Source organism: Lissotriton helveticus, chromosome 3_1 (assembly GCF_964261635.1).
Source record: "Lissotriton helveticus chromosome 3_1, aLisHel1.1, whole genome shotgun sequence".
NCBI classification, from domain to species: domain Eukaryota; kingdom Metazoa; phylum Chordata; class Amphibia; order Caudata; family Salamandridae; genus Lissotriton; species Lissotriton helveticus.
In genome coordinates, this window is record NC_136061.1 from 1,648,241,283 (window position 1) to 1,648,256,857 (window position 15,575).

The 15,575-nt window shown below is 50.7% G+C and overlaps 1 protein-coding gene across 1 annotated transcript in view; it reads left to right on the forward strand.

Annotated features, from left to right (window-relative positions):
- ESYT3 (extended synaptotagmin 3) overlaps positions 1-15,575 on the forward strand; it is a 241,697-nt gene that overhangs the window by 124,093 nt on the left and 102,029 nt on the right. Inside the window, exon 5 of the mRNA XM_078682402.1 lies at positions 11,850-11,919. Within this exon, the coding sequence (XP_078538528.1) occupies positions 11,850-11,919 (70 nt within the window). The remainder of the gene's footprint in view (positions 1-11,849; positions 11,920-15,575) is intronic.

Consider the following 15,575-nt stretch of genomic DNA (forward strand, 5'->3'; position numbering starts at 1 on the left):
GTGGAGCTTCAGAGTGGAGCTTCAGAGTGCAGAGTGGAGCTTCAGAGTGCAGAGTGGAGCTTCAGAGTGGAGCTTCAGAGTGCAGAGTGGAGCTTCAGAGTGCAGAGTGGAGCTTCAGAGTGGAGCTTCAGAGTGCAGAGTGGAGCTTCAGAGTGCAGAGTGGAGCTTCAGAGTGGAGCTTCAGAGTGCAGAGTGGAGCTTCAGAGTGCAGAGTGGAGCTTCAGAGTGGAGCTTCAGAGTGCAGAGTGGAGCTTCAGAGTGCAGAGTGGAGCTTCAGAGTGCAGAGTGGAGCTTCAGAGTGCAGAGTGGAGCTTCAGAGTGCAGAGTGGAGCTTCAGAGTGGAGCTTCAGAGTGGAGCTTCAGAGTGGAGCTTCAGAGTGGAGCTTCAGAGTGGAGCTTCAGAGTGGAGCTTCAGAGTGGAGCTTCAGAGTGGAGCTTCAGAGTGGAGCTTCAGAGTGGAGCTTCAGAGTGGAGCTTCAGAGTGGAGCTTCAGAGTGGAGCTTCAGAGTGGAGCTTCAGAGTGGAGCTTCAGAGTGGAGCTTCAGAGTGGAGCTTCAGAGTGGAGCTTCAGAGTGGAGCTTCAGAGTGGAGCTTCAGAGTGGAGCTTCAGAGTGGAGCTTCAGAGTGCAGAGTGGAGCTTCAGAGTGCAGAGTGGAGCTTCAGAGTGGAGCTTCAGAGTGGAGCTTCAGAGTGGAGCTTCAGAGTGGAGCTTCAGAGTGGAGCTTCAGAGTGGAGCTTCAGAGTGGAGCTTCAGAGTGGAGCTTCAGAGTGGAGCTTCAGAGTGGAGCTTCAGAGTGGAGCTTCAGAGTGGAGCTTCAGAGTGGAGCTTCAGAGTGCAGAGTGGAGCTTCAGAGTGGAGCTTCAGAGTGCAGAGTGGAGCTTCAGAGTGGAGCTTCAGAGTGCAGAGTGGAGCTTCAGAGTGGAGCTTCAGAGTGCAGAGTGGAGCTTCAGAGTGGAGCTTCAGAGTGCAGAGTGGAGCTTCAGAGTGGAGCTTCAGAGTGGAGCTTCAGAGTGGAGCTTCAGAGTGGAGCTTCAGAGTGGAGCTTCAGAGTGGAGCTTCAGAGTGCAGAGTGGAGCTTCAGAGTGGAGCTTCAGAGTGCAGAGTGGAGCTTCAGAGTGCAGAGTGGAGCTTCAGAGTGGAGCTTCAGAGTGGAGCTTCAGAGTGGAGCTTCAGAGTGGAGCTTCAGAGTGCAGAGTGGAGCTTCAGAGTGGAGCTTCAGAGTGCAGAGTGGAGCTTCAGAGTGGAGCTTCAGAGTGGAGCTTCAGAGTGGAGCTTCAGAGTGGAGCTTCAGAGTGCAGAGTGGAGCTTCAGAGTGGAGCTTCAGAGTGGAGCTTCAGAGTGGAGCTTCAGAGTGGAGCTTCAGAGTGCAGAGTGGAGCTTCAGAGTGGAGCTTCAGAGTGGAGCTTCAGAGTGCAGAGTGGAGCTTCAGAGTGGAGCTTCAGAGTGGAGCTTCAGAGTGCAGAGTGGAGCTTCAGAGTGGAGCTTCAGAGTGGAGCTTCAGAGTGCAGAGTGGAGCTTCAGAGTGCAGAGTGGAGCTTCAGAGTGGAGCTTCAGAGTGCAGAGTGGAGCTTCAGAGTGCAGAGTGGAGCTTCAGAGTGCAGAGTGGAGCTTCAGAGTGCAGAGTGGAGCTTCAGAGTGCAGAGTGGAGCTTCAGAGTGCAGAGTGGAGCTTCAGAGTGCAGAGTGGAGCTTCAGAGTGGAGCTTCAGAGTGCAGAGTGGAGCTTCAGAGTGCAGAGTGGAGCTTCAGAGTGCAGAGTGGAGCTTCAGAGTGGAGCTTCAGAGTGGAGCTTCAGAGTGCAGAGTGGAGCTTCAGAGTGGAGCTTCAGAGTGGAGCTTCAGAGTGGAGCTTCAGAGTGGAGCTTCAGAGTGGAGCTTCAGAGTGGAGCTTCAGAGTGGAGCTTCAGAGTGCAGAGTGGAGCTTCAGAGTGCAGAGTGGAGCTTCAGAGTGCAGAGTGGAGCTTCAGAGTGCAGAGTGGAGCTTCAGAGTGCAGAGTGGAGCTTCAGAGTGGAGCTTCAGAGTGCAGAGTGGAGCTTCAGAGTGGAGCTTCAGAGTGCAGAGTGGAGCTTCAGAGTGCAGAGTGGAGCTTCAGAGTGGAGCTTCAGAGTGCAGAGTGGAGCTTCAGAGTGCAGAGTGGAGCTTCAGAGTGGAGCTTCAGAGTGCAGAGTGGAGCTTCAGAGTGGAGCTTCAGAGTGCAGAGTGGAGCTTCAGAGTGGAGCTTCAGAGTGCAGAGTGGAGCTTCAGAGTGGAGCTTCAGAGTGGAGCTTCAGAGTGGAGCTTCAGAGTGGAGCTTCAGAGTGGAGCTTCAGAGTGCAGAGTGGAGCTTCAGAGTGGAGCTTCAGAGTGGAGCTTCAGAGTGGAGCTTCAGAGTGGAGCTTCAGAGTGGAGCTTCAGAGTGGAGCTTCAGAGTGGAGCTTCAGAGTGGAGCTTCAGAGTGGAGAGTGGAGCTTCAGAGTGGAGCTTCAGAGTGGAGCTTCAGAGTGGAGAGTGGAGCTTCAGAGTGGAGCTTCAGAGTGGAGCTTCAGAGTGGAGAGTGGAGCTTCAGAGTGGAGAGTGGAGCTTCAGAGTGCAGATTCAGAGTGGAGCTTCAGAGTGCAGAGTGGAGCTTCAGAGTGCAGATTCAGAGTGGAGCTTCAGAGTGCAGAGTGGAGCTTCAGAGTGCAGATTCAGAGTGGAGCTTCAGAGTGCAGAGTGGAGCTTCAGAGTGGAGCTTCAGAGTGCAGAGTGGAGCTTCAGAGTGGAGCTTCAGAGTGCAGAGTGGAGCTTCAGAGTGCAGAGTGGAGCTTCAGAGTGGAGCTTCAGAGTGGAGCTTCAGAGTGGAGCTTCAGAGTGGAGCTTCAGAGTGGAGCTTCAGAGTGGAGCTTCAGAGTGGAGCTTCAGAGTGGAGCTTCAGAGTGGAGCTTCAGAGTGGAGCTTCAGAGTGGAGCTTCAGAGTGGAGCTTCAGAGTGGAGCTTCAGAGTGGAGCTTCAGAGTGGAGCTTCAGAGTGGAGAGTGGAGCTTCAGAGTGGAGAGTGGAGCTTCAGAGTGCAGATTCAGAGTGGAGCTTCAGAGTGCAGATTCAGAGTGCAGATTCAGAGTGCAGCTTCAGAGTGCAGCTTCAGAGTGGAGCTTCAGAGTGCAGCTTCAGAGTGGAGCTTCAGAGTGGAGCTTCAGAGTGGAGCTTCAGAGTGGAGCTTCAGAGTGGAGCTTCAGAGTGGAGCTTCAGAGTGGAGCTTCAGAGTGGAGCTTCAGAGTGGAGCTTCAGAGTGGAGCTTCAGAGTGGAGCTTCAGAGTGGAGCTTCAGAGTGGAGCTTCAGAGTGGAGCTTCAGAGTGGAGCTTCAGAGTGGAGCTTCAGAGTGGAGCTTCAGAGTGGAGCTTCAGAGTGGAGCTTCAGAGTGGAGCTTCAGAGTGGAGCTTCAGAGTGGAGCTTCAGAGTGGAGCTTCAGAGTGGAGCTTCAGAGTGGAGCTTCAGAGTGGAGCTTCAGAGTGGAGCTTCAGAGTGGAGCTTCAGAGTGGAGCTTCAGAGTGGAGCTTCAGAGTGGAGCTTCAGAGTGGAGCTTCAGAGTGGAGCTTCAGAGTGCAGAGTGGAGCTTCAGAGTGCAGAGTGGAGCTTCAGAGTGCAGAGTGGAGCTTCAGAGTGGAGCTTCAGAGTGCAGAGTGGAGCTTCAGAGTGGAGCTTCAGAGTGCAGAGTGGAGCTTCAGAGTGCAGAGTGGAGCTTCAGAGTGGAGCTTCAGAGTGGAGCTTCAGAGTGGAGAGTGGAGCTTCAGAGTGGAGCTTCAGAGTGGAGAGTGGAGCTTCAGAGTGGAGCTTCAGAGTGGAGCTTCAGAGTGGAGCTTCAGAGTGCAGAGTGGAGCTTCAGAGTGGAGCTTCAGAGTGGAGCTTCAGAGTGCAGAGTGGAGCTTCAGAGTGGAGCTTCAGAGTGGAGCTTCAGAGTGGAGCTTCAGAGTGGAGCTTCAGAGTGGAGCTTCAGAGTGGAGCTTCAGAGTGGAGCTTCAGAGTGCAGAGTGGAGCTTCAGAGTGGAGCTTCAGAGTGCAGAGTGGAGCTTCAGAGTGCAGATTCAGAGTGGAGCTTCAGAGTGCAGAGTGGAGCTTCAGAGTGGAGCTTCAGAGTGCAGAGTGGAGCTTCAGAGTGCAGATTCAGAGTGGAGCTTCAGAGTGCAGAGTGGAGCTTCAGAGTGGAGCTTCAGAGTGGAGCTTCAGAGTGCAGAGTGGAGCTTCAGAGTGGAGCTTCAGAGTGCAGAGTGGAGCTTCAGAGTGGAGCTTCAGAGTGGAGCTTCAGAGTGGAGCTTCAGAGTGGAGCTTCAGAGTGGAGCTTCAGAGTGGAGCTTCAGAGTGCAGAGTGGAGCTTCAGAGTGCAGAGTGGAGCTTCAGAGTGCAGAGTGGAGCTTCAGAGTGCAGAGTGGAGCTTCAGAGTGCAGAGTGGAGCTTCAGAGTGCAGAGTGGAGCTTCAGAGTGCAGAGTGGAGCTTCAGAGTGCAGAGTGGAGCTTCAGAGTGCAGAGTGGAGCTTCAGAGTGCAGAGTGGAGCTTCAGAGTGCAGAGTGGAGCTTCAGAGTGCAGAGTGGAGCTTCAGAGTGCAGATTCAGAGTGGAGCTTCAGAGTGCAGAGTGGAGCTTCAGAGTGGAGCTTCAGAGTGCAGAGTGGAGCTTCAGAGTGGAGCTTCAGAGTGGAGCTTCAGAGTGGAGCTTCAGAGTGGAGCTTCAGAGTGGAGCTTCAGAGTGGAGCTTCAGAGTGGAGCTTCAGAGTGGAGCTTCAGAGTGGAGCTTCAGAGTGGAGCTTCAGAGTGGAGCTTCAGAGTGGAGCTGCAGATTCAGAGTGGAGGTGCAGATTCAGAGTGGAGCTTCAGAGTGGAGCTTCAGAGTGGAGCTTCAGAGTGGAGCTTCAGAGTGGAGCTTCAGAGTGGAGCTTCAGAGTGGAGCTTCAGAGTGGAGCTTCAGAGTGGAGCTTCAGAGTGGAGCTTCAGAGTGGAGCTTCAGAGTGGAGCTTCAGAGTGGAGCTTCAGAGTGGAGCTTCAGAGTGGAGCTTCAGAGTGGAGAGTGGAGCTTCAGAGTGGAGAGTGGAGCTTCAGAGTGCAGATTCAGAGTGGAGCTTCAGAGTGCAGATTCAGAGTGCAGATTCAGAGTGCAGATTCAGAGTGCAGCTTCAGAGTGCAGCTTCAGAGTGCAGCTTCAGAGTGCAGCTTCAGAGTGGAGCTTCAGAGTGGAGCTTCAGAGTGGAGCTTCAGAGTGGAGCTTCAGAGTGGAGCTTCAGAGTGGAGCTTCAGAGTGGAGCTTCAGAGTGGAGCTTCAGAGTGGAGCTTCAGAGTGGAGCTTCAGAGTGGAGCTTCAGAGTGGAGCTTCAGAGTGGAGCTTCAGAGTGGAGCTTCAGAGTGGAGCTTCAGAGTGGAGCTTCAGAGTGGAGCTTCAGAGTGCAGAGTGGAGCTTCAGAGTGCAGAGTGGAGCTTCAGAGTGCAGAGTGGAGCTTCAGAGTGGAGCTTCAGAGTGCAGAGTGGAGCTTCAGAGTGGAGCTTCAGAGTGCAGAGTGGAGCTTCAGAGTGCAGAGTGGAGCTTCAGAGTGGAGCTTCAGAGTGGAGCTTCAGAGTGGAGAGTGGAGCTTCAGAGTGGAGCTTCAGAGTGGAGAGTGGAGCTTCAGAGTGGAGCTTCAGAGTGGAGCTTCAGAGTGGAGCTTCAGAGTGCAGAGTGGAGCTTCAGAGTGGAGCTTCAGAGTGGAGCTTCAGAGTGGAGCTTCAGAGTGGAGCTTCAGAGTGGAGCTTCAGAGTGGAGCTTCAGAGTGGAGCTTCAGAGTGGAGCTTCAGAGTGGAGCTTCAGAGTGGAGCTTCAGAGTGGAGCTTCAGAGTGCAGAGTGGAGCTTCAGAGTGGAGCTTCAGAGTGCAGAGTGGAGCTTCAGAGTGCAGATTCAGAGTGGAGCTTCAGAGTGCAGAGTGGAGCTTCAGAGTGGAGCTTCAGAGTGCAGAGTGGAGCTTCAGAGTGCAGATTCAGAGTGGAGCTTCAGAGTGCAGAGTGGAGCTTCAGAGTGGAGCTTCAGAGTGGAGCTTCAGAGTGCAGAGTGGAGCTTCAGAGTGGAGCTTCAGAGTGCAGAGTGGAGCTTCAGAGTGGAGCTTCAGAGTGGAGCTTCAGAGTGGAGCTTCAGAGTGGAGCTTCAGAGTGGAGCTTCAGAGTGCAGAGTGGAGCTTCAGAGTGCAGAGTGGAGCTTCAGAGTGCAGAGTGGAGCTTCAGAGTGCAGAGTGGAGCTTCAGAGTGCAGAGTGGAGCTTCAGAGTGCAGAGTGGAGCTTCAGAGTGCAGAGTGGAGCTTCAGAGTGCAGAGTGGAGCTTCAGAGTGCAGAGTGGAGCTTCAGAGTGCAGAGTGGAGCTTCAGAGTGCAGAGTGGAGCTTCAGAGTGCAGATTCAGAGTGGAGCTTCAGAGTGCAGAGTGGAGCTTCAGAGTGGAGCTTCAGAGTGCAGAGTGGAGCTTCAGAGTGGAGCTTCAGAGTGGAGCTTCAGAGTGGAGCTTCAGAGTGGAGCTTCAGAGTGGAGCTTCAGAGTGGAGCTTCAGAGTGGAGCTTCAGAGTGGAGCTTCAGAGTGGAGCTTCAGAGTGGAGCTTCAGAGTGGAGCTTCAGAGTGGAGCTTCAGAGTGGAGCTGCAGATTCAGAGTGGAGGTGCAGATTCAGAGTGGAGCTTCAGAGTGGAGCTTCAGAGTGGAGCTTCAGAGTGGAGCTTCAGAGTGGAGCTTCAGAGTGGAGCTTCAGAGTGGAGCTTCAGAGTGGAGCTTCAGAGTGGAGCTTCAGAGTGGAGCTTCAGAGTGGAGCTTCAGAGTGGAGCTTCAGAGTGGAGCTTCAGAGTGGAGCTTCAGAGTGGAGCTTCAGAGTGGAGCTTCAGAGTGGAGCTTCAGAGTGGAGCTTCAGAGTGGAGCTTCAGAGTGGAGCTTCAGAGTGGAGCTTCAGAGTGGAGCTTCAGAGTGGAGCTTCAGAGTGGAGCTTCAGAGTGGAGCTTCACAGTGCAGAGTGGAGCTTCAGAGTGCAGAGTGGAGCTTCAGAGTGCAGAGTGGAGCTTCAGAGTGGAGCTTCAGAGTGCAGAGTGGAGCTTCAGAGTGCAGAGTGGAGCTTCAGAGTGCAGAGTGGAGCTTCAGAGTGCAGAGTGGAGCTTCAGAGTGCAGAGTGGAGCTTCAGAGTGCAGAGTGGAGCTTCAGAGTGCAGAGTGGAGCTTCAGAGTGCAGAGTGGAGATTCAGAGTGCAGAGTGGAGATTCAGAGTGGAGATTCAGAGTGGAGCTTCAGAGTGGAGCTTCAGAGTGGAGCTTCAGAGTGGAGCTTCAGAGTGGAGCTTCAGAGTGGAGCTTCAGAGTGGAGCTTCAGAGTGGAGCTTCAGAGTGGAGCTTCAGAGTGGAGCTTCAGAGTGGAGCTTCAGAGTGGAGCTTCAGAGTGGAGCTTCAGAGTGGAGCTTCAGAGTGGAGCTTCAGAGTGCAGAGTGGAGCTTCAGAGTGCAGAGTGGAGCTTCAGAGTGCAGATTCAGAGTGGAGCTTCAGAGTGCAGAGTGGAGCATCAGAGTGCAGAGTGGAGCTTCAGAGTGCAGATTCAGAGTGGAGCTTCAGAGTGCAGAGTGGAGCTTCAGAGTGCAGAGTGGAGCTTCAGAGTGCAGAGTGGAGCTTCAGAGTGCAGAGTGGAGCTTCAGAGTGCAGAGTGGAGCTTCAGAGTGCAGAGTGGAGCTTCAGAGTGCAGCTTCAGAGTGGAGCTTCAGAGTGGAGCTTCAGAGTGGAGCTTCAGAGTGGAGCTTCAGAGTGGAGCTTCAGAGTGGAGCTTCAGAGTGGAGCTTCAGAGTGGAGCTTCAGAGTGGAGCTTCAGAGTGGAGCTTCAGAGTGGAGCTTCAGAGTGGAGCTTCAGAGTGGAGCTTCAGAGTGGAGCTTCAGAGTGGAGCTTCAGAGTGGAGCTTCAGAGTGGAGCTTCAGAGTGGAGCTTCGAGCGTGCAGATTCGAGCTTCAGAGTGCAGAGTGGAGCTTCAGAGTGCAGAGTGGAGCTTCAGAGTGCAGCTTCAGAGTGGAGCTTCAGAGTGGAGCTTCAGAGTGGAGCTTCAGAGTGGAGCTTCAGAGTGGAGCTTCAGAGTGGAGCTTCAGAGTGGAGCTTCAGAGTGGAGCTTCAGAGTGGAGCTTCAGAGTGGAGCTTCAGAGTGGAGATTCAGAGTGCAGCTTCAGAGTGGAGATTCAGAGTGCAGCTTCAGAGTGCAGAGTGGAGCTGCAGATTCAGAGTGGAGCTGCAGAGTGCAGAGTGGAGCTTCAGAGTGCAGATTCAGAGTGGAGCTTCAGAGTGCAGAGTGGAGCTTCAGAGTGCAGAGTGGAGCTTCAGAGTGCAGATTCAGAGTGGAGCTTCAGAGTGCAGAGTGGAGCTTCAGAGTGGAGCTTCAGAGTGGAGCTTCAGAGTGGAGCTTCAGAGTGGAGCTTCAGAGTGCAGAGTGGAGCTTCAGAGTGGAGCTTCAGAGTGGAGCTTCAGAGTGCAGAGTGGAGCTTCAGAGTGCAGAGTGGAGCTTCAGAGTGCAGAGTGGAGCTTCAGAGTGCAGAGTGGAGCTTCAGAGTGCAGAGTGGAGCTTCAGAGTGCAGAGTGGAGCTTCAGAGTGCAGAGTGGAGCTTCAGAGTGCAGAGTGGAGCTTCAGAGTGCAGAGTGGAGCTTCAGAGTGCAGAGTGGAGCTTCAGAGTGCAGAGTGGAGCTTCAGAGTGCAGAGTGGAGATTCAGAGTGCAGAGTGGAGATTCAGAGTGCAGAGTGGAGATTCAGAGTGCAGAGTGGAGATTCAGAGTGCAGAGTGGAGATTCAGAGTGGAGATTCAGAGTGGAGCTTCAGAGTGGAGCTTCAGAGTGGAGCTTCAGAGTGGAGCTTCAGAGTGGAGCTTCAGAGTGGAGCTTCAGAGTGGAGCTTCAGAGTGGAGCTTCAGAGTGGAGCTTCAGAGTGGAGCTTCAGAGTGGAGCTTCAGAGTGGAGCTTCAGAGTGGAGCTTCAGAGTGGAGCTTCAGAGTGGAGCTTCAGAGTGGAGCTTCAGAGTGGAGCTTCAGAGTGGAGCTTCAGAGTGGAGCTTCAGAGTGGAGCTTCAGAGTGGAGCTTCAGAGTGGAGCTTCAGAGTGGAGCTTCAGAGTGGAGCTTCAGAGTGGAGCTTCAGAGTGGAGCTTCAGAGTGCAGAGTGGAGCTTCAGAGTGCAGATTCAGAGTGGAGCTTCAGAGTGGAGCTTCAGAGTGGAGCTTCAGAGTGGAGCTTCAGAGTGGAGCTTCAGAGTGGAGCTTCAGAGTGGAGCTTCAGAGTGGAGCTTCAGAGTGGAGCTTCAGAGTGGAGCTTCAGAGTGGAGCTTCAGAGTGGAGCTTCAGAGTGGAGCTTCAGAGTGCAGAGTGGAGCTTCAGAGTGGAGCTTCAGAGTGGAGCTTCAGAGTGGAGCTTCAGAGTGGAGCTTCAGAGTGGAGCTTCAGAGTGGAGCTTCAGAGTGGAGCTTCAGAGTGGAGCTTCAGAGTGGAGCTTCAGAGTGGAGCTTCAGAGTGGAGCTTCAGAGTGCAGAGTGGAGCTTCAGAGTGCAGAGTGGAGCTTCAGAGTGCAGAGTGGAGCTTCAGAGTGCAGAGTGGAGCTTCAGAGTGCAGAGTGGAGCTTCAGAGTGCAGAGTGGAGCTTCAGAGTGCAGAGTGGAGCTTCAGAGTGCAGAGTGGAGCTTCAGAGTGCAGAGTGGAGCTTCAGAGTGCAGAGTGGAGCTTCAGAGTGCAGAGTGGAGCTTCAGAGTGCAGATTCAGAGTGGAGCTTCAGAGTGCAGAGTGGAGCTTCAGAGTGCAGAGTGGAGCTTCAGAGTGCAGAGTGGAGCTTCAGAGTGCAGATTCAGAGTGGAGCTTCAGAGTGGAGCTTCAGAGTGGAGCTTCAGAGTGGAGCTTCAGAGTGGAGCTTCAGAGTGGAGCTTCAGAGTGGAGCTTCAGAGTGCAGAGTGGAGCTTCAGAGTGGAGCTTCAGAGTGCAGAGTGGAGCTTCAGAGTGCAGAGTGGAGCTTCAGAGTGCAGAGTGGAGCTTCAGAGTGCAGAGTGGAGCTTCAGAGTGCAGAGTGGAGCTTCAGAGTGCAGAGTGGAGCTTCAGAGTGCAGAGTGGAGCTTCAGAGTGCAGAGTGGAGATTCAGAGTGCAGCTTCAGAGTGGAGCTTCAGAGTGGAGCTTCAGAGTGGAGCTTCAGAGTGGAGCTTCAGAGTGGAGCTTCAGAGTGGAGCTTCAGAGTGGAGCTTCAGAGTGGAGCTTCAGAGTGGAGCTTCAGAGTGGAGCTTCAGAGTGGAGCTTCAGAGTGGAGCTTCAGAGTGGAGCTTCAGAGTGGAGCTTCAGAGTGGAGCTTCAGAGTGGAGCTTCAGAGTGGAGCTTCAGAGTGGAGCTTCAGAGTGGAGCTTCAGAGTGGAGCTTCAGAGTGGAGCTTCAGAGTGGAGCTTCAGAGTGGAGCTTCAGAGTGCAGCTTCAGAGTGGAGCTTCAGAGTGGAGCTTCAGAGTGCAGCTTCAGAGTGGAGATTCAGAGTGCAGCTTCAGAGTGGAGATTCAGAGTGCAGCTTCAGAGTGCAGCGTGGAGCTGCAGATTCAGAGTGGAGCTGCAGAGTGCAGAGTGGAGCTTCAGAGTGCAGATTCAGAGTGCAGATTCAGAGTGGAGCTTCAGAGTGCAGAGTGGAGCTTCAGAGTGCAGATTCAGAGTGGAGCTTCAGAGTGCAGAGTGGAGCTTCAGAGTGCAGATTCAGAGTGGAGCTTCAGAGTGCAGAGTGGAGCTTCAGAGTGGAGCTTCAGAGTGCAGAGTGGAGCTTCAGAGTGCAGATTCAGAGTGGAGCTTCAGAGTGCAGAGTGGAGCTTCAGAGTGGAGCTTCAGAGTGCAGAGTGGAGCTTCAGAGTGCAGAGTGGAGCTTCAGAGTGGAGCTTCAGAGTGCAGAGTGGAGCTTCAGAGTGCAGAGTGGAGCTTCAGAGTGGAGCTTCAGAGTGCAGAGTGGAGCTTCAGAGTGGAGCTTCAGAGTGGAGCTTCAGAGTGGAGCTTCAGAGTGGAGCTTCAGAGTGCAGAGTGGAGCTTCAGAGTGGAGCTTCAGAGTGGAGCTTCAGAGTGGAGCTTCAGAGTGGAGCTTCAGAGTGGAGCTTCAGAGTGGAGCTTCAGAGTGGAGCTTCAGAGTGGAGCTTCAGAGTGGAGCTTCAGAGTGGAGCTTCAGAGTGGAGCTTCAGAGTGGAGCTTCAGAGTGGAGCTTCAGAGTGGAGCTTCAGAGTGGAGCTTCAGAGTGCAGCTTCAGAGTGGAGCTTCAGAGTGGAGCTTCAGAGTGCAGAGTGGAGCTTCAGAGTGCAGCTTCAGAGTGCAGAGTGGAGCTTCAGAGTGCAGCTTCAGAGTGCAGAGTGGAGCTTCAGAGTGCAGAGTGGAGCTTCAGAGTGGAGCTTCAGAGTGTCAAGAGCAATGCCAATAGCTCTAACTTTAACAAAGGCAAAACCATTGCATTGTAAATGCTTGTTTAATGGTCCTGTCCGTCCAGTTTCACACACTTTCGTCTGCCCCCTCATCACTGGCCAGGCCCAGGCCTGCGCTCAGTCATTATGTGCTCCAGCACTTCCCCCCCCCCGTCAGCTGATACTACATCCTCTCACACACTGTGTTGGGTCCAGCCACATTATTTCCAAAGTTCGAAAAAAACGACTTTTTAAAATATTCGTGAATTCAAGGCCCTGACAGAGCTATCTTTGTGCAGCAGGTCGGGGTTTCTCCATGAGCACTGAACATTGGGGCCGCCAAGCCGTTGTGGTTGTGCGCAGTTCAACTTGCAGTCTCACTCAATAGAATAACATGCACGTGTTGTATTAATTCAGTGGGACACGTTGCAACAGTTTTAACAATGTTATGGGTCTAAGCTGCCCTACACCTTTGACAACATCGTTACCTTTTTTTTGCAGCTACATCGGGAACTGTGAGATTAACGCAGAAGTGAAGAAGTTATGCAAAGCTGGAGTCAAAGGGATGCAGGTGAGCAGAAGAACACTCTTTGAACATCCTTTACCGTAGTGGTGTCCAACACTGGCCCAAGAGGAACGGATCCATGCAGTTTTTGGGATAGCCACTGGCTATGCAAATGAGTTCCATTTAGATTCACTCTGTGCACGTTTATCGATGTTGGTAGCCGAGAAAACTGAAATAATGTTCAACACTCCCCATTACGTCAGTTATTGATTTTGAAGTAAGCCATCTTGTGTTATGTAGCAGTAAAGTCATGTATAGCTACAATAAGTTGAGGCAATGGTCTATGGACAGTTTTGGCAGTGAGTGGACAAATTATCGAACGCGGTTGTCTAAATTATGAAGCAAAAAAGCCTATTACGCAAAATAAAACTGCACATTATATAACAGTATTTTGTCATTTTAATATTTTAACCCACATTAATGCATTCTGGACGAACGTTTCTCATTAACGCCTTACCATAGCAAATATAAACTCAACGGTGACCAGGTAACCTTTGCAAAGGGCCTGCAAATTATGCAGCAGATGGATTCTGTGGCACGCGAGATAAAGCCATGATTATTTGGGAAACTCTAGTGAATAACACAATCCCAGTGGCCCTGGTTAAGACTCCATTAATAGACCTCTTTCCAACTTATCTCTACATACATTTAATCAATGTCATGGCTATAATCAGTAGTTGTATATAGTTGAGAAAATCACGACGCTAAAAGCAAATACGATAAAATATTTTTTTCCTCATTTTTTTTTATTTTTTTTTTTACACAAGTTAACCTGGCCAATTTTTCGTGAACCTTGGAAAAACATAAAATAACTCAGGAAGATTCCCTATGTTCCACAGCAGCAACAGAAGAATGCAAGTGGGAGTCTCTTCCGATTATGCATGTTGACAATATTTCCAGTTAGACCTAATGTCACAGCTGTTTGTCATGGATTAAAGCAAGAGGCTCTCGGGATGATTTTGGGCAACGCTCACCTCTCTTGAGTGAGGTAATATTGGGATGTTGCTCTTTAAGGCAGAATCAATGTGTTAGTTCCCCTGTACAATCCAACTGCAGCCTGAGTTAGTGGAGAGAGCACCGTAAAGCTCCACCCTCTAGTTCCAACTGGGTTTTGGGCATTGTTCCCAATTTGGCAGCTCTGCTTGGCTGCATCTGGTTATTTTTGTTTTGCAAAACAGGGTTGGGTGCTATCTTAGAGAAGATGCACTGAGTCTATTTGAAATATTTTTTCTTTTTTTGAGTGATGGATGGAATGATTGAATTAATATCGGCCACTGGTGATTACTCGGGCCGCATCTCAGTCTATCCTTATTTTGCACACCACTCCACCTGACTTTGGTCCCAGCTATATACCAATCGGTCTCGACCCTGCTCCTCATGGGAACAGTCCTATCCGAACGAACCGGCCCTCTCTATACTGGAACACAAAGAACCCAGTACCGGTTTTGCCTTAGTTAGGGCTCATCAGCCAGGTAGAGCATGGTTCAAGTGAAAGTGTGCACGGGACCCATGTCTGGGCATACCTGTCCCATCTAGTGTGTCACATCAAAGTATACAAAAAAGTGATGGATGAAATGCTTGATTTAATATCAGCCACTGGTAGTTACTCAGGCCTCATCCCAGCACATTGTTAGTTATGGGTTCATGTAGGGTTAGGCAGCAGGAGGCCTCTTCTTACCCCTCCACTGTATTCCCCGCCCCAGTCCCTCTTACCAATTGCTGTCTGTACCTGTGCAACAGCAGTGGTGTAGAGCATAATAATAATAAACAGTAGATTTTACTTCACATGATCTACATAGTGCTGTAAGTAGCAAGTGCTCCTGCTTTCAAAACACGACTTAATATAGCACCCTCGGAAGGATAACTAGTCCTCTCGGCCCTGCTGGGATTCACACCTGTGACCTGCACACCCCCAGTCATTTGAGTCGGACTCTGTGAGCTATCTCACTCTTCAGAAGCGGACAAGAAGCGACCATTTCACTCCAGAGGTGCCTGTCCATCCCTTCCAGCCGTGTGCAATATCTAAACCACAGCCTTCTTGTGAGACTGGGTCATAAGGAACCACCCCTTCCTTAAGTGAGGCAGTAAACATGGCCCACAACTTAGAGAGCGGATATAGTCTGGGATTATAGGAAGGAATGGGGTCTAGACGAGAAAGATGGAAATGTGGATGTGGTCTGGAAGTTAAGGGAGTAGACTGTTAAGGTTATTGGGGTCATGGGTGGGCTGTGATGAAGAAGCTAAGGGGGAGAGAGGGAGTCCATTGGGAAAAGAAGAGACGTGATCTAGGGCTCAAGGAAGGAGATGTGGCTGAAGGGTTTAGGGTACAGGTATGGTATACTTCTAGTCTCAGCTTCATCACCTAACTGTTGTTCAGGGCAAATTAATACTTGGTGACCGAACAGGAGCGCTTCGAAACGGCATAGCCACAATCGTAATTGCTATTAAAAAAAATACATATATGGTATTTTCTTTTTGGAGCTGGCTGTGGCACTGTTGGGGCTGAGGAGATGATGAGAATATCCTGAAGACAGCAGATAAACGCTCTTAAGTCTGCCTGTGAAATTCCATCTTTTTAGAAAAACCAACAGTTCTGTGAAAAAAATGCAGTTGCACGAACTACCACCCAGCCTTGATTTGTAATAGTCATGTATATATTGATGCCAGATGTAAACATCCCTGAAAAAATGCGATGAACTCCTTTGCATTATTACAGGCACTCTACGATATGCAGTGACTATGAATAGTAAAATCACACAGTCCTAATACACTGTATGTATGGGCATATTGAGTAATAGGAATACACCCTTGAGCAGTGCTTCCCAAACTTTATAGAACCACAACCCAATCTTAAGCACAACACATTTTTGCGCCCAACTTAGCTGTACGGGACATATGGGGGACTTTTTTATGTAATTAAGGCGCTGCATAGAAGCGCACTGCTAATTACAGAACGCACATTTTCCATTGCAATGGCCAGTACATTTGCACAGACATACAGTTTTACATTTGCTCAGACATACAGTTTTACATTTGCACAGACATACAGTTTTACATTTGCACAGACATACAGTTTTACTGATCAAACTATACTGAACACAAATGATCATGTGTGGAAATAGGGTTTCAGTGAGTTTTTATCAATGGTGAATCACCAAGTAAAGTGTCTAGATTTGTTTTGATCCTATTAAAATCTTTGTTTTGATCATACTTCAGAATTAGAAAAAAATGTGCTTCATTTGTGTTTTTCAAATTGCTCAACATTATAGTTCACTTGCAGGTATTTTAATTTTGTTGTGTGTTAAAATAAAAATGGCCTCCTACACCTTTCCTTTCACACTCCCTGTGAAAGGCATATTTCACTTAACTTTTCTTTCTCTGACTTCTAAGTGAGAGGTGGTGGTAAACACCAACACCATGTTAAAAAAAAATAAGCAGCATATTGTCAGAAGAAATAGCCTGACATTTCACCTCTGCCTTTGAAGCGCAGCAAATGTGACAATTTAAATACAGCATTTAAAGGCATCTTAATTGCTTGGACTTTCGCGACTCACCAAAAATCAGCTTATGACTGACCCCCAGTTTGGGAAACGCTGCCCTAAAGAAATATCTTATCTTGAATAAGTTGAAAGACAAGATGGTGGCCAAGAGGGTCTGTTGAG